We start from the raw sequence: 24,120 nt of genomic DNA on the forward strand, positions 1-24,120 counted from the left end.
TTTAGGAAAGTAAAGCGTGCTTTGCCTGACCCAACGCTGATAACTTCCCTTCATTTAAAAAGACAAAGCAAAGCAAATATCCATTTGCCCCCGCGGCAATGTTGCTTATTGACAATTGGAGTCTTCTCTCAGGTTTTTTCATTGGCAGCTTTGTCTAAAATGTTTGTGTAGCTATGCAGCCTTCAATTCAATTTGGTCTCCGGAGCAGCATGTGTGTGTGTGTGAGAGAGAGAGAATGTGTGTGTGTGTGTTTGTGTGTGTGTGTATAGCCGGGTGTGGGTGTGTTTACCTGATCCTGACGTTCGTCGCTCCCTCTCCTTGTGTGCCTGCATCTGATGTTGCTCCATCATCCTATGAATCGCAAAGATGTCCCTGCTCTTTAACACCAGTTTTCAATCAGCCTGTCTTCATATATCAAGACTAATGTATAGATTGACTGTCTTTCTGTTTATAACATTATTATTCCTGGTGAACAAAACATTAAAAAGTTGTTCTTAAATTAAGATCTGAAGGGGTTTCTAGGGATTACTCTGCACTGAAGAGTAACATGAGGCTTTGTTCTGTATTTCTATCTAAAAAAGCTTGTTCCGTTGTCTGCTTTACTGTGCAAACACAGCTTCACATATGTACTTGTTAGAAAACCTACCTCCTCTGTGCCTCATTTTCCTCTGAGGAGGGCCCGTTTTGGCGCTGGACAACTGGACCTGAAAGACACAAAGCGGGGTGAAAAAAAACAGATCAGCTACATGTGAACAGAAAACAGTATGAATCTGTTTGATATTTTCAGTGCTGAAACTATTAGTCCATTAGACAATCAGTCAATCAACAGAAAATGTTTAAGATAATCATTAATCATTTAGGTCGTTTATCAAGCCAATGTCTGCTGGTTCAAGCTTCACAGATGTGATTTTCTTCTGCTTTTCTCTGTTTTAAATCATTGACAATTGAATATCTTTGGGTGTGGAGATTTACAAACAGTGGAAGTCATTAGTTATAGCCCTAAATAATTCCATTATAATCTGCCTCAGCTCTGACTATTAGCTTTTTCTGCAGGATACACCATTAGAAACACATAAAGCATATACAATTTAAGAGCACCACAGAGGGAGAAACATGACTGAATGACACAACATCATAAATAACACACCAATTTTTGACAAGTGGTTAGTTAGTGCTATAAATTGTGTCTCTCAACCTTCCGTCTCTTATATTTCCTCCTCTCCCTCTCTTCATTCCTTCCCTATTTTTTCTGTTAAACCGGCTCTTTCACTTCTTATTTGTATTTACTCTCTTCCCCCTTCCTGCCTCTTTCTTGTTCCTCTGGTTTTTCTTTTTGTCACCTCTGGCTCTACTTCCCTTCTTCTTTCTTCTCATACTCTCTCTTTGCTTCCCTTTTTCTATTCTACCTCTTCCTGCAGCGTCGTCCTTCACTGAAAAGACCATTAAGCAACTTTTGTTTGATACATATGGTATTTAACAGCATTAGCAGCTTTTTCACTCTGCATTTATTACCTCTTAGCTTTTTATTGCACCTTTACTGTTGAAATGGGTGGTCGTCTTGTGCCTCTTGTCTTACTCTTGTTTTCTTTTTCAATCCAAATGAAAAAAATGTTCAGTCGCAAAACGTGTAAGCCGTCAAGTTTTAATGAACCTTATATCAAACAGTAGTGAGTGTTTACTGAACGAACAAACCACAGCAGGCATCATGTGAGGTTCTGTGACTTTGCCCCCGAGAGCCGACAAGCTGTTTATACTGTTCATAATGTAGTTTGCTCAACATGTTGCCAACCACAGAAAACTGTAAATCACAGTAGAAAAGGATCTAAGAGAGCAGATTAAACAGAGATTCAATATCAGAGGGAAATATCATGTAAATACGAACTAAATCAAACCATATTGAACAAAAGCTACTAGACTTAAGAGTAGAAAAAACCTGGGAGTGGTGAGCCATAAAATAAAAGGTAATGACAGTGTTTCAGTCACTATGTCAACGATGTTTAATGAATGAAGTTACGTCAGCACAGGCTCTCTCTTAACAGCTGGTGCTTAATGTTGAATAATCAACATCAGCCACATGATCATCTCAGTTTAGCGCCGTGCTTGTTGACCAACTACAGTCAGACCCCCCCCCTCCCTTCTGAGTGACGGAGTTAGAGCCTCAATCTGGGGCAGCTATTAACAGGGAGCATCAGCAGGGAAAGCACTTATCACATATCACCAGAATACCGGTCATTAAACTTCAACGCCCACTGTGACACCAAGAACACCCGCGGGTGATATTTCCGTTCGCTGGGTCTGGAGCATGGGGGGGGGTGGTAGGCGGAGCGATGGGGTCAGTCAACATGAGACAGACCTGTGTCTGATTCAGCACAGTCTGATTTTATCTACATGTGATTTATTTAAAACACTAAATTGTTAGGTTGCTTCTTTTAACCAAATTAAAATCACACTTTTCATTTCAGTCTTTTTTATTTTTACATTTATTGTAATTTTGTATCAAATGAGTCATTTTCACATAAGGTGCTATAAGAGCTTTCCAGTAATGTCTTATGCACTTTTTTTTTGGCTAAAATATGACACAGGCTCCTTTTGCCTCAAACTCTAAATTATTAAACTAAATATTTACTTCATATAATACATTATGTAGAGGATACTGCGTGCTGTTATGACTGTAAAATCTTCTGAGACAAATTTCTAATTTTGGGCTAATTCACTTAACTTTTGCATCAAAACCTTAATGTGCATGAGGTGTTTTTTTATTGTAATTAGGCAGTAACTGAATAATTGCAGGTTTCACTTGCTGATAATGACAAATCCGACCTGGTTGGTGAATGTATTTTGTTTGGTGTTACAATAACGAGTCACACAGACGAAAGAAGCGATGCCCGGAGGATGTCTGTGTTTCCCTCGCTCTCTGACACTCCCCTGAACTCTGCTTGTTAGCTCATAGTAATTATCTGCTCTGCTGGCAAAGCTGCGCATTAAATTGAGCAAATATTCTGAGGGTTAAAAGCAAACTCGCCCTCTGCAAGAAGAGAGGACGCATAAATGATAACTGTTTGCTTTGATTGAGCTTGACTAAACATAATAGAAAAGCACTGCTGATCTAGAATAAGCTTCCAGATGACAAAGAATGAGATGTTGAGAAGAAGGTGACTGATGACAGCGTGACACTCAGTTCTTCGTGATATTTTTTTTGTACTAGCAGCCATATTTACTTGCAGAGACATAAATCTCTGAGAAATGATTCAAGAATATCAAGATACAAATACAACAAAAACATTACATGCTGCATGCAGCTGACTCTGTGGTCCACCTGCCAAAAACCACATTAATTTTTTTGTTAGATCAGACTTTAGGGATTCACTCTTCAAACATATAACCTGCAAGTCTTTCTATTAACACTTCACACCCCATCTGCATTTTATTAATAGGGAAGATGTGAAGGAGGCAATTATCACCCTGTGTTGCATGTGTATCCATGCGTATGGGTACATGCGGGTGTGTGTGTGTGTGTGTTTGTCTACTGCTGACATGACGTGTGGTATATGCCTCTGGCTGTTGTCATGGTGAAGGGTCAAAGAAGAACAGGAAGCCCCGGGGAAAAGAGGGCCTGATCAGACTTGTAGGCATTTTATGGAACCTCAGGAGATTGATGTGGGTGTGTGTGAATGTGAGTCATCTTATCGTGATCAAGAAAAATCAATTATTCCTCCCTCATGTACTTTGATCTTCTTTCTTTAGACAAATGCAACAGGACACAATTAAAAGATGATGAATTACTAACAACACTGACAGATGGACACAATCACTTTGTCGCCCTCTCTTGAAAGTCTCTTCTGATTTTTACTCTTCTGAATGCTCTGCAGATCTCTGGTGTTGTAATAACCCTTTTGATTCTCTTAGTTTTCCCCAAATCATTCTTAAACCAGTTTAGGATTTCTTGTCTCAGTTACTGAAGTACAAATTTCCATCAATTCATTAGAGATTGGTGAATCTCCTGGTCCGGACAGATACAGTGTTGAGTTCTTCAAAGCATTTTCGGGCTCTATTTCCTTTATCCTGGCAGACATGTACAATGAATCCTTTAAAAAGGGTTAACTACCCCCAACATTATCAGAAGCCACTATTTGGGCACTAATTCTCTTCTTCAATATACTAGTTAGTTCTTCTTCTCATGTCTCCCTTTAACTCTGTTTGAAGCGGGTGGGAGATAAAAAAACCCAAAACAAAACACATCATATTTACTGTGTCATTTACAGAAATTACTGATATGCAATGCTACAATCTAAATGTTTAGTATGTTAGCAACATAATGCACAGCTACTTACACAACCAAACAAACGGTCTCTTTATCATAGTGAGAAAATGGCTGATGCTCAACTTCCTTCCATCTGGTAAGCAGTCCTTTGCCATGGAGAGCATGCATGGCTAGTGGCACAACACTTACTGAGGGTGATGATGGTTGAAGAAACTCGTCTGAGCACACCAGGTGAAATCTCTGGAGTCAGCATGGTGACACTTTCCCTGCCTACCATTTATATTTCCACAGGCTACTTAGGATTAGTTCCGTATGATAGTAGACCAAGACTTCTTTCAACAAGAAACTCTGTAAACAACATGTTGAAGGTAGCGAGGAAGTGTTTCCCATGAACAGAGACGCTTTTGCTTTGCATGACGAGGGCCATGATCCAACATCCAAACGCACCCAAAAAAAGGAGCTCTGCCATGTGAGCTCAGCAGGGAACGACATTACGGCTCCTTATGTGATATTTTAGCCACCAATAGGAGGGTCACAAGGGTGGGATGACACCACAGTTAAACACTCAGAGATATTCTGTCTTGGTCTCTTTTACACATACACACACACACACACACACACACACACACACACACACACACACACACACACACACACACACGCAGCTTATAAGTAGCTCGTAACCAGAGCTGGTCAGAGGCTATTTAGTAAATGAAGAGTAGGCTTGAGTTTGGCTTCAGGTGCAGATCAGGGTTCCACAAAATAAAACATGTATCACTGTCACAAAATCACTGTCCATGTATGAAAACCCTAAAAAACATAGTTACTTATTACAATATACAATATATCTTTAATATTGCAGCTTCCCCTTTAAACAGGCCTGTTATGTTATACATCCAATATCAATGGAAAGTAATACAACAATAGGTTTAAATTGGGATAATAAAACAGATCTGCAGTCAGAAACCGCCTGTCCCTGATACTGTTCCTGTCAGGTTGGCTGTGAGGAGTGTAGCTGCAGTAAACCTTATGAACCAGCAGAGGGTAGTACAGCTCAGTTAAGCAGCTACACTTGAAACGCTTTGAACATCCCAGTGTATTAATAATGTAATGATGCTCAGTGTAGCCGAGACCTTCAGTATAACAAGTCATTTAAATGTGTCCATAGTCTATATTCATCTCCTTCAACATGGTTAAGTGGCCTATATACATTCAGTTTGACAGAGGAGGGTTTAACAGGATGTGATGAGAGAGAAGAGTTGAAAAGAATCTAATGGGGGTGACTATTGTTAAGAATACTAAATAATATGCTGCCCAGAACAGAAGAATCAGCGTATTTACTCTGCAATTAATTCAAAATGAGGTTGAAGTCAGTCAGGTACACCCTGATTTGCCCAGTCAGGTATATATTACAGCCACAAATCATGTGTTTTTGTTTTGTTGACTTGAGCATGTCTGTGAGTCTGGGATGGCTGCTGGACTGGTAATATTTCAAATTTTTGTTCTTTTGGTTATTTATTATACTATTATATTGTTCTCTTTTTGACAAAGGGGACAATTTGTTATACTTAGCTAGTCTCTTTGTAAAACTTAAAAGCTGAAAAAAACAGTGTGTTCTGCACACTTTTGCACTTTAGGAAACCACGTTTGTGTACGTGTACTTTTTAGTCTCCTGTAATGCTTGAAGGGAAATCCTAAACTAACTTTAAAGTTAAAAAATAGTGTGATATACTGTATATTGATTACCTGGATGAAATATTGCACTATAATACTGTAGGTACTTAAATCAAACTGAAAAACATTCAAAACTATGCAGATAATTTGATTGTGGTTACTTGACATCTGAGAACAATAATAGACTCACGGTAAAAGACAGTTATTTGTATTTGACCTGAAGTCCATTTAAGGTTCCACATGAGCAGGTCTCCAACACCAGCAAAAGATTCAAAAACTTCCATTTCTCTATGGAGATGAGCCATTTAATCTCACCGGCACATTCAGAAAATATTTTAGAATAATCTTTCCTGCCAGGAAGTCAAATGCAAATCTGGATCTCAGACTGAACTGTATAATAGGGTGGAGTAAACAGTGCCCCAAAAATGTGCATTAAAATGACAAAATGATGCATTTATACTATTAATTTATTATGAATCCCTACCTCCACTGTCAGGTGAGCTGAGGACATTGAGGGCAAACAGCATGGCGTTGGAGAAGGTGGTTGCCTCCTCCTTACTGGCAAAGTTCAGCCCGTAGACCTGGCGAGCATCACGCCACTGATGGAAGGTCGGAGTGGCCTGATTGTATTTCAGACCCTTCACTATAGAGTAGTTGATCACCACCTTCAATGGAAGACAGAAGTTATGAATTGAAATGTTAAGTAGGTCTGATGTGCTTAAAGATCATTAAAAATGGATGATGTGTGTTATGTTTGTAGTGTGAATAGCTGACACAATTGTTGGTTGAATTGTTGGCGTACTTCAGTAGTAAGTTTTTGAGGGAGCAGATAGAGAGTCTTACTCAATTTCCCACCCACATTAAACATTTAATACCAGGGTTTCTGTTGTCCAATGCACGATTTTTCTTTCAACTGACTTAATCATGAACTTAAGCATCCTGTTTTGTGGTCAGTCAAAGACTCCATGACTTTGCACATGTAACATTCATTCAAGTAATCCACCACAGAACAGCAAGAGACACCAATTTCTGCACTGAAAAACGCCTAAAGAAGTGAGAGTGTAATGCAACCTCAAGAAATGTTGCATTATGAGTAAAGCCACAAATATTTAATTGAGAAAAAGCTTACAATTAATCTACTTGCACAAGTCATTATGGGATATGTAGGAAAACACTAACTGAAGAAGAAAGAGATGAGTCTGTTTGAGCAAAAGTGGATACATCAAACAATAAACACAAAATCAACACAAAATAAATCTTGGCATGTATCTGGGATGGACTTTTTTTAAATTTGAAGAAAATATCAGGTCCATATACACTGACATGACTACTGACTGCATGCATTAAACTGAATCAGCATTACAGACTTTCATTGCAGTGTGTGGTGCTGATTGCTTCCTTGCGTCTCTCACCTGCTGGTCCTGCAGTTTGACGCCCACCACTCTGAAGGTGTTGTTGGCAGTATTGTGGTAGATGTTGATGCGGCTGAAGCCCTGCTGCCCAGGCTTGATAGGCACCCACTTCTTACTGGCATCGTCATAGACCATCACTGAGGCCCGCGCCTGGCAGATACTCTGTTCACTGGAGGAAGAAGAGAGAAAACACGAGAAGAGTCCATTTAAAAATCATAATATTAATCTGTTGACAGTGGAGACAGATACAAAGATCCAGTGAATTTATTTACACATAAAGGATTTCTTTTATCTGTCTTCCTGCCTATATTTATAAGAGAAGCAGGAATTACAGGTACAGCTTTTAACAAACATACTGATCATTTTGTTTTCATCAGCAACAACAAAATATCCAAGTCTTGGCCACAGAAGATGCACAGAGGTAGTAGTGTGCACACCCAGTGCTGTATTTAGGCCAGGTGCTGGATAATAGATTGAAGAAAGGCACCACTCTGACATACTCTGGCCCAAATTTCAAATCCACCAGAAACCCAAAGTTTAAATTTTAATGGCTGGTAAATACCTAGTAGATAAATAACAATGCTTACTGGTTTGTAATTTGCTAATGATTTTGTAATAGTTTCCTAGGAAGTTACCTGGAAAGACCTACATCATTTATTATTTATAGTTTATTTTTTCAGGCTGGGAGTTGAACTGTGGACTCTGCAGTTATGTGGTATTAATCATTAGGCCACCAGGGCGCCCCAGAACTACATAATTTGACATTGATTACAGCAAATACAAGCATTTCATTGAATGAAAAGCCTGCACATCATGACAAAGAAGTTCTAATAATAGGCACACTGAGGAGGGGCTCGGCCTGAAATATTTTCTACATAAGTCATGGTGTGCAGACTTCTCGGCTTTTAAGTTCTAGTAACCGAGCATTTCATAAATGAAGAGAGTTGAGCACAAATCTACATTAAATTAAATGGAAAGATCCATCTAAACCCATTAGCTCCGTTTAATACTATTAGAAACTTTATTATTCACATGTGTTGAATTGCACGCATGCTTGATTGTTAATTCACTGTAACTCTGACTGGGAGTGTACTAACTGAGCACGTGTCTATTTTCACTATGATTACTACCAAATTAAGTAGTTCTTTTCAGGAAACGTGTTCTATCTATCTTTGAATGTCGACAGAAAACTTCAGTCTCATGTCTTTCAAAAAAGAGCAATAAAAGAAGCCTTTTATAGGAAATTAAGTTGAGCAATAAACGCTAATGGAACATAAAATAACCTTTAAGTGGGGCTGGAGATCTGCTTTCCATATAGTAGAGAATATTCAATTATAGAGGTGCTGCACTGTGCTTTTAATCCTCATACTGAACAGTGCAAATGTGACGGTGGTAAATAAAACACAACCAGGGAAACATAATTACTGTATGATTATCTGGTTAGCTGACGGGAGCCACACCTTTCTTCACGTTACCACATCAGGAATAACACACTGCCACTGTAGTTTATGCTTGTGTGTACTGAGGGGAGGGTGGGTTTCCATTTTAAAAAGCTATAAAACAAGACGACTGAAAACCTCAAACTAAATCTGAACCTTGGAAAATTCCCCCTTTCCCCTGTGGCCTTTACTGTGGTGTGGAGACGAAATGCTCAGAGGCATCAGCGCAGGAGGGTGTGTGTGATGTGTCTGGTAATGATACAGTGTGTTAAACACACAAGTGTTTGATCAGCAAACATACCGCTAATTCATTAAGAAAAGACAAATTTGGCACCCGACTTATGTGTTTTAGCCCCATCACAAATCATATCACAAAATTACCATTTTCAGGACATAAAACTGCATAGATACCACATAGAGCTTGAGTTTCTATAAGTTTATAAAGAGCCACATGTGTAATGTGTGACTACTGTCATGATCTTAGCACCATATGTGCCTGAAGGTGGGAGAATAGCCTCAGTATAGAAATACACACAGCAGCAGGTGGAGAGGTGATGTGAACTCTCTGCTTGCAAAGCCTGTGAAGTGACTAAATGCTTCTCTAATTTTCACTTTCATCACCTCAGGGACCTGCTCTCTCCGGCAGTCAGACTCTAGAGTTTCTCACATTAGCAGTCTGAAGGTGCCAGGGCCACAAAAAGCAGAGGTGCATTATTGACGTGCTCACTGACTGTCAAGGCAATTTAGTGCTTTAATCTCATCAATGGTGTCTATAAAATGAAATAAAATAAAATATAACATAAATTCAATTACTGCAGCAGCAAAAGTGAGCAGGTTTACTTCTGACGATTATCCTATTGATTATTTAGTCAATGAAATGCCAGAAAGTCCAGCATCCCAGAGCCCAAAGTAACATATTCAAAACGCTTTAAAACCCAAAGATATTTAATTTACTATCATATATGACAAAGCAAAGCAAAAAATCGTCACATTTGAAAAGCTGGCTCCAGCTAATGTTTGCCATTTTTGCTTAAAAAGAAATAGAAACAATTCATTACTTATCAAAGAGTTGCTGATTCATTTTCCTTCAATCAACTGATTGATAAATTGACTTACTGTTGCATCTTTAAAATTCAATTCACAATTTCATATAACCTGTTACAGTTTTCTTGTGATTTGCTACATTTTCAATAAGGCAAAGGTATTAGAAAAATCAAAAGCAGTACAAAAAAGGCAGAAATGCCAACAAAAACAATCGATATCTCCTCAGCTCACCTACAACAGCAATGCATTGTTTAACTGATTGTTCCATTCACTGGACTACTGAATAGAGACTGAAGTAAATGAGATAATATGGTGTAATATTACACCTTTAGCAATTAACTACAATTGCACAAACAATAAAATTGGCAAAAATAATCACAACGAGGAGGGAGAAATGTGAATAAGCAGATGTGCGTGAGGGCCTCCACATAGCAGTTATGAGGGGCTATCAGGGACTTGTTTCCAAAGCCCAGAGGACACCAGTAACATTCAAATGCCAACACATGACCCCCCCACAACCTTACGTTCAATGTGCCGCTCTGCAGGAGGAAGACAGCATGACACCTAAGAGACCCCCCCCCCCCCCCCTCCCCCAGACCCATATAATGCGGTCCCTCTCAGCCGGCTTCCTCTCACTTTCCTGCTGTCATCTGCTCTCCGGTTCCCCTGCGGTCATCTGAACGGCCTCAAATAACTCAGCAGTGATGAGATAGCAGCACTTTTACTGGCTTCACTCAAATGCTGCATCCTCATATTCTTCAATAAATAGCTTTTAAAGTCAGACAAGGTTTTGGGGGTGACATAAATATCCAGCAGATAAGAAGAAGTGATAATAATTGAGTTAATTTTGGATTAATTTCCCCAAAATTCACATTATGAATAAGACATTTTAAATGTTCTAAATGCTACAAAATAATCTATCAATCAGATGGCTGGATGTCAACATATATTAATTTCTAAAACTATTCTCATCTTAAGAAGCTCTGCATAAAAGAGCCTATTTGACACACAACAGCTGTAAACAGATGTTTATTTCCGTGCAACAATATTGGAAAGTCTTAGTATAAACCGCACAGCACATCATGTAGTTCCTATGGAGGAAGCCTTTAAAGCTCACTTGACAGATGGATTTCAGCAGCAACTCCCACGAATACAACCACCCTCCCTCTGTCAAATATCCATCACTCCCCACTGCACAACTGTTGTCGAGTTAAACAGCAGCCATATTATACCAAAGCTATCAAAAGACAATTTATTCAAGACAAAGCCTCTAAACACACAGACGCGGTTTATTGTTAAATCACAGAAATCAAAGAGAGTTTAAAGTCAGAAGACATGAATGTAGATGCTGATGGCTGGAGAATGGTTACACAATAACCTCCCTCCATAAAGGGACTGACAGGAACTTCCAAACCAAACAGGAAACACATTTGTCATGAACACAAGCAGAAGTTCCTCAAATACAAATAGCAAGGAATGTAAAATTCAATAAATCACTCAAGATAAAATCTAAAATCCTGTTCACACTTAACCTCAAGCAAACGTTGTCCTCCTTCTCATACATAAAGTAGAAAATAGTAATCAATTTCATCACTAATAAGCCAGGCTGGAGGTTATAGATTATGGATTTAAGCCCCCTTCCCCTAAGATTGAGGAGAAGCTCCCCTTCTAAATGAAAAACCACAAGGTACAACTACAGACCTCATGTTTCCTACAACCCTAAATAAGTTTTACAGACTCTCTAATCACGTAACAGACACTTGTCTCCACTTCAGAGACCCAACAGACCACCAGAGTCTCACTGGGAAATGAGGAGGGAGGTGGCTGCATCACTGTGATGGATCTTCTTACAAAAACAAGCCCTATTTCTGGAGCAGTTTGGGCCAGAGGGATGGAGCGCCTCCAGCTTGATGCCGACGGTTTCAGTTCTCTTCAAGCAGTCAGAAATAAAGAGGCGTCTCGACTATTCCTTCTTTATGTACGTTGCTCAATCAACACATCATGAGATTTAAAGCTTTTTTAAAAAAAAGAAGAGGAACAGGCGGAGAAAGAGGATGATGATCTGGCTGAGAGACTTTCTGTTCATTAGTTTCTTTGATTTCACGAGCTGTCGTGCTAATCTAGACCATCGCAGAGCAGCTCAGCTAATTTCAGTGAAACAAAGACTTCTCACCACTTCTGACAGCGTGCTAAATGGTTCTGTGTGTAATCTAGTTACTGAGGGTGGCGGACTCTCTAGGTCACATGCAAAATAGGGGACAAGGCACAATAGGGCACATGACAGCTGCTTAACATCACAGCTGCTTCTACCACAAAAAAAACAAAAAACAAAACAATCGAGAAGCCCAATTTGCTCACTTCAGCTTTGAAAAGGGTGATTGAGTGGAGAGATGACAGAGAGGAGATGGCAAAACAAACAGAGTGACTACAGTGTGTGTTTGTGATGAAGGGAGGACAGGCGATATGGTATAATCTGAAAAAGGTCAACCATTGCTGAAAATCACAATCCATGACATTAAAATAACAGGATGAATCAACCTGATGTTCAGAGAACAACTGAAGGTCAAGTTGAAAGGACTAGAAAACTTTATTTTAGAATTTATATGAATCATAAATAATATACTATTTGGCCAATTTAAGAAACCCAAATTAATCTTCTATATTGGCTCTTCTGCTGCTGCTACAAGACTGTGTGCTCCAGATGATAACTGATACGCAATCTACAGTCTAGAGTCTACAGCCATGCTAGCTGCTCTGTGAGGTTGTACTTATGCACAGCGGTGCTTTGAGCTAAATGCTAATGTCAGCATGCTAACATGCTGATGTTAAGAGGGTGTAATTTTTACCATGTTTGTCATAGCTTGCTAGCATGCTAAAATATGCTAATTAACACTACCACAAAACATAGCTGATGCTAATGGCAACATCATTAGTTTTGCAGGTATTTGATCATTAACAAAAGTATCAGATAAAATAATTTTTAGAGCTGATAATGACCCTTGAGGAAAAGTTGAGGGATCAAAGTTTAGAACAATTCATCCTGAAGGAGACATGGACGTCTGAACCAAAATTTCCATCAAATATCTATCAAGTCATTTCACTTAAAACCACAAATGTCAACCTGATGGTGGCACAAGAGGAAAAGTCAGGGGGTCCCCAAAGTAATTAGGAGGCTTCTCTGAAGACCATGAATGTGTGTATTTCATGGCAACCCATCAACCCCATAGTTGTTGAGATATTTCAGTCTGGACCGAAGGAGTGAACCGACCAACCAACACTGTCATGCCTAGAGCTATGCTGCTACCATGGCTAGAAAACAAGAGAATGTCAGTGGGTAACGTTCAAAAGTTCACTCCTGCTCTGTACAGGTGACTAAAGCTGTTTTTATAAATGTGCAGAATGCTTTTATGAACTACAGCAGACTGAACATTTGGACAGTTTTCCACTCCTGGACACTCCAATCCTCTGAAGGTTTAAGCCTGCTGGTCTTTTTTCTCTTGTGTATTTGATAGACTACATCTTTAAAAATGCATAAGTCCTTCCCCACTACCAGCTTATGAATAAAAAAAGAAATACACTTCCAACACATTCACGGACTAATGAAGCAAGTACATATTTTCAGACTATCTGTATCCCAAAATGCATTTCTTATTAGTTGTCCATATATTTATATTTCTACATGGAAAACACATGTATTTTTGATTTTTTTTTTTTTAAGTTCCAGTCTTCTTCTTTCCTGGAAAAAAGGATCAACCTGACAGTTTTGGCAAACAGCTCCTGTCTGCATTTCATCTTGTTTTTGCTGGACTATGCAGATTTCTCAGTGGAGGACAAATAATATTCACCTCAAAAGACAGGCTGAGAAGAGTGAGAAGCAAAGAAAAAGAGAAGAAGTAAAGAGCAGGCAGAGAGAAAGAGATGAAAAGACAGCAGAGAGAAAAACAAGAGCAGAGAGGATATGAAGGCTTCTGCAACACTGAGCACTTCCTCATGTCAAATAAGCCTCATAGGCGAGTGGTGAAAAGGAGGCCACGTTCCCAGGCTTTTGAATTAAGCAAAGCACTTCCCCGCACACATGGTTAGACATATGTGCCCCCCCCCCCCCCCTTCCACACATATCCTACAGTATACATACACGCTTTGAGTGTGCTTTCCTTCCCAGATCAATACATTACAAGAACTCTCAGTGCTGAAAGACATGATGCCTGAACTTGATCCTGTCCAGAAAATAATGCTGTACAAATGATAGGTTGTATGTGCATACTAGATGTCATGTTTATGTGAGATTGGGCAGTTTCATGATTAGATGTCTGGACGTATTTGGGCCGGGAAAGTGATTCCTTGGCATACCGAGAGAGTGAGTTGGGGTGGCAGGATGTCCTCTCTGGGTAGCACCCGAGGGCAGAGCTTCTGTTATCATGGCAATTAGCTTTTGTTGCCGGGGTAATTGTTTCGTCCTGCTGGCTCACAGTGGAAGGCACCCGAACAGACCCGAACAAATGATGAGTCATTCAACACAGCCCTGCACAGCCCGGCTCATGACAGCAGTTCAGTTTGTTTCTGTGATGAAAACGAAATGTCCTAAAAAAACATGTTGGCTATCTGAGCTCAAAGAGGTGTGCTGTCAGCAAAGGTCTATTCATGTTGCATCACAAAAACAAGGCTTGTCACAGGTATGAGAGTCATTAATCTGTGATAGTTCAGTTTTTGGAGGATTTGCCATCCTAGAGGTTTTCTAAAATGGTGAAATTAGCCTTGTGTGGCTTAATTATAGCTGGGTTTATGTTGTCAAACAGCAGCGCCACTCAAATGTACTCAAATACTTTTTCCAAAAATCGACGGAAAAATGGATTGCCACTTCTATATTCTATTTTTAAAATGTTTTTGGGCATTTAAAGGATTGGGTAACAATTTTTCAATTCTGTCTTAAAACTGCAGTCAAAACAAGGACTACAGACTGTGGATTTTACCCCCCATCACTTACACTGAAAATGCATTATGAAGGGATCTTTTGCTGGTCAGTATGAAGATGAGGATTGATTACAGGGAGAAAATCCTGTTTCAGTGTTCATCTTAGGACCTGATCATTGTTTTAACACAGACTTGAAAAACTGTGAACCTATCCTTTGAAATGGGAAGATGGGAAACAACATGCAATAAAGTTACCTAGCTGGAATCGAAGATGTTGCAGTTCAGGGTCTCCAACTCAAACCTGTAGGCCACCAGGGTGCCCTACCGCTTCTGTGTTCTTAAAAGTCGATAGCTTCTCTACTATCAAAGATTTAACATATCCAACGTCCAATCCATTCCCAGCGTGTATTTTGTATTACTTTTGATGACTATTAACTACGAATGAATGCTGAGATGAGAACAAAGTATTAAACCCTCAGTGTTGGAGAGGCTGCTTTTTCCAACCACAACTGCTACTTGATCCCATAGACATCCAGGAACTGAGCTAAACTAAGCTAATCTCACCGATCATCATACAAACTACATCCAGAAACTGGAAAGACGCATCAATGAGTTCCTCGGACTCTGGATCAGAGTAGAAAAAATATCTCAATGACCTCAAAACCAAACGTGTGTCTTTAGAAGCATCACCTGCATTTACATGTTAGGTTAATGAACGCAAACAGAAAATCCAAATGAGTAATTTTCTCATTTGTCACATCACATACACAGATTAAGAATCCACCCAAATTGTTTGCTGTATCTTAGAGGTGCAGCCGTCGATCTTCACAGCTGGTGACAGCTTCATTTAACTGAATTAATCAATTAATTTCATGCTAATTAACTAGCTTGAAAAAAATCATAACCTTGTTTACAATAAAAGCCAGCTGAGGGAGACAACAGCATCCAGAGAGGCCTCCTGTGCAGCAGGAGAGATAATTACACAGTTTTATGCATCTCTGGTCGCTACTGTAGCTAATAGAGACATACAGTCAGTGTCAGGGAGAGCTGACTCAGTCCGGGGGATGCTTGGTAAATAAAAAATGCCATCCTCAGGTAGGCAATATTTATCTCAGCAGAGGAATATGCTGCAACTCATATATCTCACTGTCATGGGTGGAGGGAGACTCAAAATTATGTCTGTGCTAACCGATCTTCTAAATTATCCATCCTGTTTGTGCTCACGCTGGACAGAAGAGATGCAAACACACCCAATAACCCAACAGACGACTGCGAAATGTAACGTATCACACAGTCAGAGATTCAAGTACGATTTCCACTCTAAACCTCGTCTTGTTGAGGCTCCACAGTATGTTGTGATGTCCTGCCTCTCTTTTCTCAAACAGGAACAGAAATACATAATTATACACCCACGCACAGTATATTATGGTGCCCATACAGTACATGTACGTACGCCCAAAATAACGGTCACAGATATTTTTAGTGAAAGGCCAGCTTAGGGCAACAAAAACACACACACACACACACACAAACACTTACACATTGGTTACTGTGTATGGATGCAGTTAGTCGTCTGTTATTATTATGCTCACCATGAGGATTATAGCCTCTAGGGTTCACAAAGTTTCTGGGGCCACCGCCTGTGTATAGTATGGGTGGGGGTGTATACATTTACCGTATGGATGTTTGGGTGGGTGTTGAGGTGTAGTTGACAGAAGGAAGAGGTCTGTCTGACTGGCTGGATTAGAGACAGAGCCTGACAGGCAGATCATTACCTCACTGCAGTCTTAAATCTAAATTAACCAGGACTTAACTCTCGTACAAGACCTCTAATCTGCTCCATGGGGAAAGTACTGTTCACAGGCACAAGGAGGGAAAGAGGCCTGCGGGAACTAAAAACAGCACAAGCACACTTTGTTACTGAGAATCAGTGTGAAGCCTGGTCATTTGTAAGTGAGCAAACGACACACAGTTAGCTTGTTTAAAGTCGAGATGAAATGCCTTTTTCCAACTTTTAAAGATCACATCCCCAGTTATATTCTGCACCTATTTAACAATATATGCCAAAAAATACAAAAAAATCCACTCTTATATGAAAATCCAATCATGTTTTTCTCTTGTAAAGCACAATATGACGTGTGTTTACGTAGGATTGGACCAAACCATTTCAACCAATAATATCACGACATCCACCCATTAATCAATCTTCAAATACCTCCAAACGTTACGTCTCACCTGTCTATCCTGTTTCACTGGAAAATATGTCACAATGTGGAAGTTAGATACTTTTGAAATGCCGTTTCATCTGGATTTTAAAAGAAAGAGCGACATATAAGATAGATGCCAGATTTCAGGGATTGCAGTAATGTGATTTAACACTGCTGCCAAACTATATGTAACACAGTAAATAAAGCTAAACAAGAGTCACATAATGTCCTTCTGAGTTATTATTAAAGTACTTTTACTTGTATCTACATCTAGCTTACATTTTCCCTGTCATTTTGTCATGCATGTTGAATTAAATTTGGTGATATTTACCTTAAAATAGCAGCTGGCCCTGCTTATAGGATGCTCAACTAGGAAATTCAAGTGAAAAATAATGTAAGATGTTTTTGTTAACTTTTTGTTAATTTTAAAATTGAGTGTTTAAGGGACTCTAAATCTGTTGACACTTTCAAACGAAAAACACCTCTTTTCACCACTGGTTTCTCCTGAAGTGCTTTTACCCAACGGTTGTTTAACTTGTCTTATCCTTGTTTTACCATAAATTTATCCTATGCTATGCTAAGCTAAGCTAAGCATTAGCTAAGCTAAACTGGTTAGGTTAGCATAGCTTAGCATAAAGACTGGAAACAGGGGGAAACAGCTAGCCTCTGTCAGAGGGTATCAAAAATTTGTCTGCCAGCATCTCTACAGCTCTCTAATCAACATGTTATATTTCATTTATTTAACCTAGAAAACACTATGAGTAAAAACAACAAATCACTGTTTTATGAGAGTTATATTCCAGACTATTTCTTGGCCAGGACCAGCTGCCAGGCAACCAGCGGAGACTCCACTAAGTTACTGGTCCCAGCCAAGAAATAGCCTGGCACATAAGCCCCCGTAAAATGGCAAATTGTCGTTTTCACACTTCGATTTTGCCTGTTTCCAGACTTCATGCTAAGCTAAGGTAACTGGCTGTTGGCTCCAGCTACATATTTACTGTAGAGACATGAGGCTGGCTTTTCTTTCTTTTGGCGATCTGGAGACAGTTTTACACGCTTTTATCACCTCAGATCTTGACTCTTATGTGGGACTCAGTCAGTCTTCCCTGTCTTGTCTGCAAGTGGTTCAAAATGCAGCAGCAAGACTCCTCACTAGCGCCAAGAAAAGAGACCATATTACCCCTGTACTGGCCTCCCTCCACTGGTAACCAGTGAAATACAAAATTGATTTCAATATTCTTTTGTTTGTCAAAGCTATGAATGGTTTGTCACCAGCCTTCATCTCTGATCTCTTCAGTCCATATTCTACACCCGGACCCCTCAGATCCTCTGACGAGTTACTTCTCTCTGTTCCCCATTCCCGGTCAAAACAAAAAGGTGAGCGAGCTTTTTCCATCACTGCTTCCAGACTGTGGAACAATTTGCTCCTCACTGTCAGATCCTCCCTATCTATCACTACTTTTAAATCCCAGCTAAAGACCCACCTTTATAGAATTGTTTTTGAGAACCCCTATTTTTTTATAGCATGATAAAACTATTAACTTTGTCTATTACAATTTACTCATTTATTTATTTTGCTTTGTTTTAATTATTTAATAGTATTTTCCATTTTTCTGTAAAGCACTTTGGTCAACTTCTGTTGTTTTTGAATGCGCTCTATAAATAAATCTGACTTGACTTGAAAAAAACAACATCAAACATCAAACACGACTACACTCAATAAAAAGGTGAAGAGTCACATCTTTTCCTGCACCAAAGGCCTATTTATCTGTCATATAGAGACAAATTCTACATTTATATTTCTATTGTATGAATATGATACTTTCTATGTGAGACATTAGTACTGAACACAGAGGAATCTGCTTTGTGCAGTGACTAAGAGCAGAATAATGAAGATTTAAAACTAAGCTTTAATGGCATAAAAATGTCTCTTCCACTAATGTATCACAGTTCACTAAGAACAAGCCTGTTATATACACACAAAGCAGTTCAGACTCTCATAATCTATACATGTCAGCAAAGCCTCAGTGCCCCCGATCCATCATGCTGTCCAGATTGTGATCACTGTGCTACACTATAGTGTGTTAACCCTTTCCACGCTGATACATAAAGTACAGTGCGACTGTGCACAATTAAGCCCGAAATAATGTGTGTGTGTGTGTGTATATGAGAGAGAGAAACAGAGCAGAGTACTGCGGCCTTAATGGCATTAATGCAAACCGCATTAATGTGCTTATGTTCTTAGCTAAATGTCCCGCTTGTTTTGTGAAAAAAGCTCAATCTCATGCCAGGATGTATCAGTTTGCAGCGCTGCTACTTTTAATTCAAACACAACCCAGTGACAGTCAATGTATGACCTACATACTGCCTTTCCATTACTGAGTGATTTGCATGTATTACAATTCACTGCAATACATGTTAGTTACACATACTGCAGCCGCGTTAATGACTCTCATTACAGCTCCACTGGCGCTTCATAAATTCTACAAAAAATTTAAATGTTTGTTTAAATTTTGTGATTTTTTTAAAAATCATAACTCATAATATTAAGTATTAATGGCCAGGCAGATACTGAATGGTCTGGATCACTTTTAAGCAGCAGCTGCACATACTGTACACATAAAACCTTATTGTCCTTGTTCCTTTCCCTCATGACAACGAGACGGCCAACAGAGCTGTTTGATCCTATAGCTCTCATGTGGGGCAGCAGCAGCAGCAACCCAACCTCCCTCCCCTCTCTCTCCATCTCTTCCCCCTATCTTCCATCCTCCCCTCTCCCGGCAGAAAACAGAAAGAAAGAGAAGGGCACTGGCCCGAAAGGCTGTCTTTTTAGCCAGAAGCTATGCTGTCTTCAATACTTGTGTGAATTAAACATGTATGGAGCCCTTACAGCGCCGTGCTATTCAGAGATGCTCTATGTGCTGCTGCCGAGTGTTTAGAATAAAGAAGATGCTCGGTGTAATGTCACACAGCGGGGCTGCATCTCGCGGGCAGCATCGCAGGCTTTGACTGAAAAGATGCGACCAGGCGGGAGGAAACAACTATACACACACACAAAAAAAGATCATCAAAATAGATCAGAGTCTAAATATCTGACACTTGAGTTCTACTCTTAAACACAAGATAAAAAAATATGGTTTTGTTTGCAGTTTGGTGCCACATTAAATTATCTGTGCGCACAATAACTAATCCAAAATAACCTCAATTCTGTGGCTAAACGACAGTTTGTTGAGGCCAGATTAAGATTACAGATTAGTATTTTAGTTCTGATTAAAATACAACAGGGAAAGATTTGTCCGTCTGTGCTGCTGACATATCACAACACTTTTCTTCGCACACAATAATTTTACTATCAGACGTCAAGTGCACACAATCTGAAAGGTCCTTATTTCATGTTTTCTTCTCTCTTCGCATTGATTCCACTTGCTTTCTTTGACATTTAACATCGATCACTCACCACTGACAAATACTGGAAGTCGAAACGAGTGACCGGCTCGCACACAAACTCACACGCTGTCAGAACAAAGTGTCGGTACAAACCTGGCAGCGATGTGGCTGTAAAACAACCCCGAGTCACTGACACTCTGAGGGAGGCAGTAACGCAGCACTTGGAGCCGGTGTATATCCATTTTGGTGAACAGGAAAAACCACAATAACAGCAGTGGCGGCGGCAGCAGCAGCAGCAGTTTATGGCACAAACTCCCTCTGGTTCTGCCCCATTACCATAAAACTAAAACTCATTAAAAGCTATTTAATCCTCCTGCAGAAAGTCCGTAACATAAATGACAAAAAAAGAGCGATGGCTGTACAAACAACCAAAAACATCCACTTAAAAATGGAATGAGATTAAAATCGTCCCGCAGATTTGAATTCTTGCACTCCTGCATCCACTATGAGACTCATGATCCATCCATCTAGCAACAAAGAGATGACAGACAGACTGGCAGAGATGAAGTCATTGACCAGCCTGTTGTCTGACAGCATAACAGATGAGCTTGTGTGTGTGTCTGTGTGTGTGTGTGTCATTGAAACCTCTGTGCTATTGTCATACTCTTAACCCAAGGGAGATTACCTCATATCCGTCTCAATCAGCTTTTACCCCCCATCAACACACAGTAATGTTTAGTGAGTGTGTGTGTGTGTGGTGGTGGTGGGGGGATATTGGGGTTGCTGCTGTCAACCCCCCCTCCTCTTGACTCTGCCTGCTGTTGCCATAGCCACCCAGTATTAAGCAGAGTCTGAATTAACAACCCAGTGTAGTTGTGTAGTTGTTAATTAACCCACTGTGGTCAGATCCTATTGATTGGAATGCCCTCTACCTCAGAGGACGGATGTAGCGGGTGAGTATACACAAACATGTACAACACGCATTAACTGGAAGTGGCGTGTGTGCTAAATGCCCATTAACCTCTACTTAGTAATTCACACTCAATCGCAATTTCACGCACTTGGAGCAGGGGGGCATTCTGGAAGTCATGAGCCTGATCATTGGCTGGAGGGAATTTAATCAGAATGTGATCCTGATAGATTAAAACTAGAGACTAGACAGATAAATCGCCCCAGATGATGTACTGTATCTGCCCATATTAGCTTATCACAGATATATTGGTATATACGGCGGCTGATGACTAACAAGAAATTTCAGTAGAGAAATGCCAAAGATATGGTGGTTTCTAAATAGTGTCTCTGTTAGAGAGTTTGTCCACCAGAGAGCACTGACAAGTTCCTTTTTGCAATGTTGGTGGATCCAAAACTCCAAAGTCTCAACAACTATTGGTGGGATTCCCATGAAATTTTGTTCAGACATTCATGGTTTGGAGACAGTTCCCTGACTTTTCATCTACTGCCACCAAGTTTCATTTATCCGGTGAAACATCTAACATAACTGACTTTTCCTTTTGTGCCACCATCAGGTTGACATCTACTAGATAGATTGGCAAAAAGATTTATACTGACATTCATGGTCCTCAAAAGGCGAATCATGCTGACTTAAGTGATCCTTTTCCTCTAGCACCAACATGAGGTTGTCATTTGTGGTTTGGAGTGAAATATCTCAATGATTACTGTATTGGCTGGATTGCCATGAAATTTGGTACAAACATTCATGTCTCCTTCAGAATGAACTGTGATAACTTTGGTGATCCTTTACTAACTTTTCATCTACCAGCATCATCACGTCTTTGGTTTATCACCAAATACCTGCAAAACTAATGACATTCCCATCAGCCTCAGCTGTGTTTGTGATAACTAGCAAATGTTAGCATACTAACTAAGATGGTGAACATGGTAAACATTATATCTGCCAAACATCAACTGCGAGCATGTTAGCATGTTTGACATTAGTGTTTAGCTCAAAGCACTGCTCTGCCAAAGTACAGCTTCTAGCATCACTGTGGACTGAACATACTGTATACTGGTCACAATTCTTTTAAAAAAACAGATTTAATGGATCCTTGTCAAAAAATGGAAAGAAAAAGACTATCAGCTGATATACGGTATCATTATGAACTTCTCAAATATCTGTAACAGACTGAAAAATCCAGTATCAATCGGGCTTTAACACACGAAATATTCAAATCAAGAATACCACACACACACACACACACACACTCAGATTCACTCTCTTTTAAAAATACACACACAAATCCCAGGACTGACAGTACTCTAGTATTAGTATGACAGAATATTAATCTTTGAACTTCGACCTCTCTGGTTCGCTGGCCTCCACTCTAATGGCTGACCTCATATGCCGCGCTGACAGCAAACTACACAAATGACACAACATCGCTGAGGGGGTGTGACTGGGCAGAAAATGCCACTCGTGATTGGGTAAATGAGCGTCATAGTCAACACTGATTGGTTGAAGAGGAGCTCCAGTCAACAGTGATTTCTTTTTCGGGGCTCGGAGTAACGCCTGCGCCAAGCTAAATTAACGTTGGCTCGTCTGTGGCACTGAGTGTCCAGCTGGACTGCAGGACATTTCTGTGGCCGGCCGGGCAAATGTTAACGAGCTTGATCTGTGACAGACGAGGCTATGTCGTGCCCTGAGGAGGGCACACTGCCTGTTCACTAACATTCATAAAATGATAACAGGCAACAGCTAAACTGCCCGGGGGTAAGAGATTAAAATGAGCATTAAACATGTGATGGTAATGAGGGAATGTGAAGCAATGTGCCGCCCTGGGACATGGAAAGAACCTGGGATGATTCTTATTAGAAATAGAAAGAAATACTATAAAAAGAAATACTATTTATACAGCCTATGTTAGTCATCAAATCATTTAATATTTTCACTATTTATAGACAAGTTTAGGTAATGGTTGGAAAAATTGACAAACCTAGGTGATAAAATACAAGTGTAAATACTAAACGAGAGGATATCAGTGTTTTAAAGATGTCATCTTTCTCTGTGACATAACTGACCTTTTTTTTTCTACATACTTCTTAAATACGGCTCCTGAAAAAGGCCTCACACACTTTTTAATACCCTGATTCTAACTGAAACTCTTGCTCCGGGGTTTCCTTTTTTCTTTCTTTCTGTGAGCTCTAAAGATACCAGCATATCATGTCACATATCATGGCACATTTTTTTTATTTGAATAATTATTATCTAAAAATTTACAACTCTAAGAACATATACGCAGCCAGGTTCAGACCAGGAAAAGAGTAGATAAAGTCTAAGATGTATATTCCTTGCCTCACATCGCATTATCAGATACATATTGATATGCATGTAGGGCTGCAACTAACGATTATTTTCATTATTGCTGAATCTGCCAATTATTTTCTCGATGAATCGATTAATTGTTTTGTCTATAAAATGTCAGAAAAAAAGAGAAAAATACCCGTTATAACTTTTTAGAGCCCATGATGACGTATTCAAATGTCTTGTTTTGTCTGATCAACAGTCCAAAATCCACAGATATTCAGTTTACTATGATGTATGACAAAGAAACGCTTTAAATCCTCACATTTGAGAAGCTGCAACCAGCAAATATTTCATTTTCTTTCCATCAACTAATCGATTATTTGACTAATTGTTGCGGCACTATATACAGTATGTAAATATCTCAAATGCGCTTTAAGAATTCTTTGACAAATGGTTGATTAGAAACCATTGTCTTAATAAAAGGAGGTCATTTGTTGATGGCACAGCTACAGCAAGGAGCAAT

The 24,120-nt window shown here is 39.6% G+C and overlaps 1 protein-coding gene across 3 annotated transcripts in view; it reads right to left on the bottom strand.

The window, feature by feature from the left end:
- evla (Enah/Vasp-like a) overlaps window positions 1-24,120 on the bottom strand; it is a 39,300-nt gene that overhangs the window by 8,682 nt on the left and 6,498 nt on the right. For 2 of the 3 annotated variants that reach the window (XM_044374953.1, XM_044374952.1), the window contains exons 2-5: window positions 7,348-7,516; window positions 6,420-6,600; window positions 647-704; window positions 290-351 (exon numbers count right to left, since the gene is read on the bottom strand). In XM_044374953.1, coding sequence (XP_044230888.1) covers window positions 290-351; window positions 647-704; window positions 6,420-6,600; window positions 7,348-7,516 — 470 coding nt within the window. Of the gene's footprint in view, window positions 1-289; window positions 352-646; window positions 705-4,450; window positions 4,770-6,419; window positions 6,601-7,347; window positions 7,517-24,120 lie in introns of those variants that run through there. The other variant, XM_044374954.1, reaches the window with a different exon arrangement.

The sequence above is a fragment of the Thunnus albacares genome, chromosome 15 (genome assembly GCF_914725855.1).
Source record: "Thunnus albacares chromosome 15, fThuAlb1.1, whole genome shotgun sequence".
In the NCBI taxonomy this organism is placed as follows: domain Eukaryota; kingdom Metazoa; phylum Chordata; class Actinopteri; order Scombriformes; family Scombridae; genus Thunnus; species Thunnus albacares.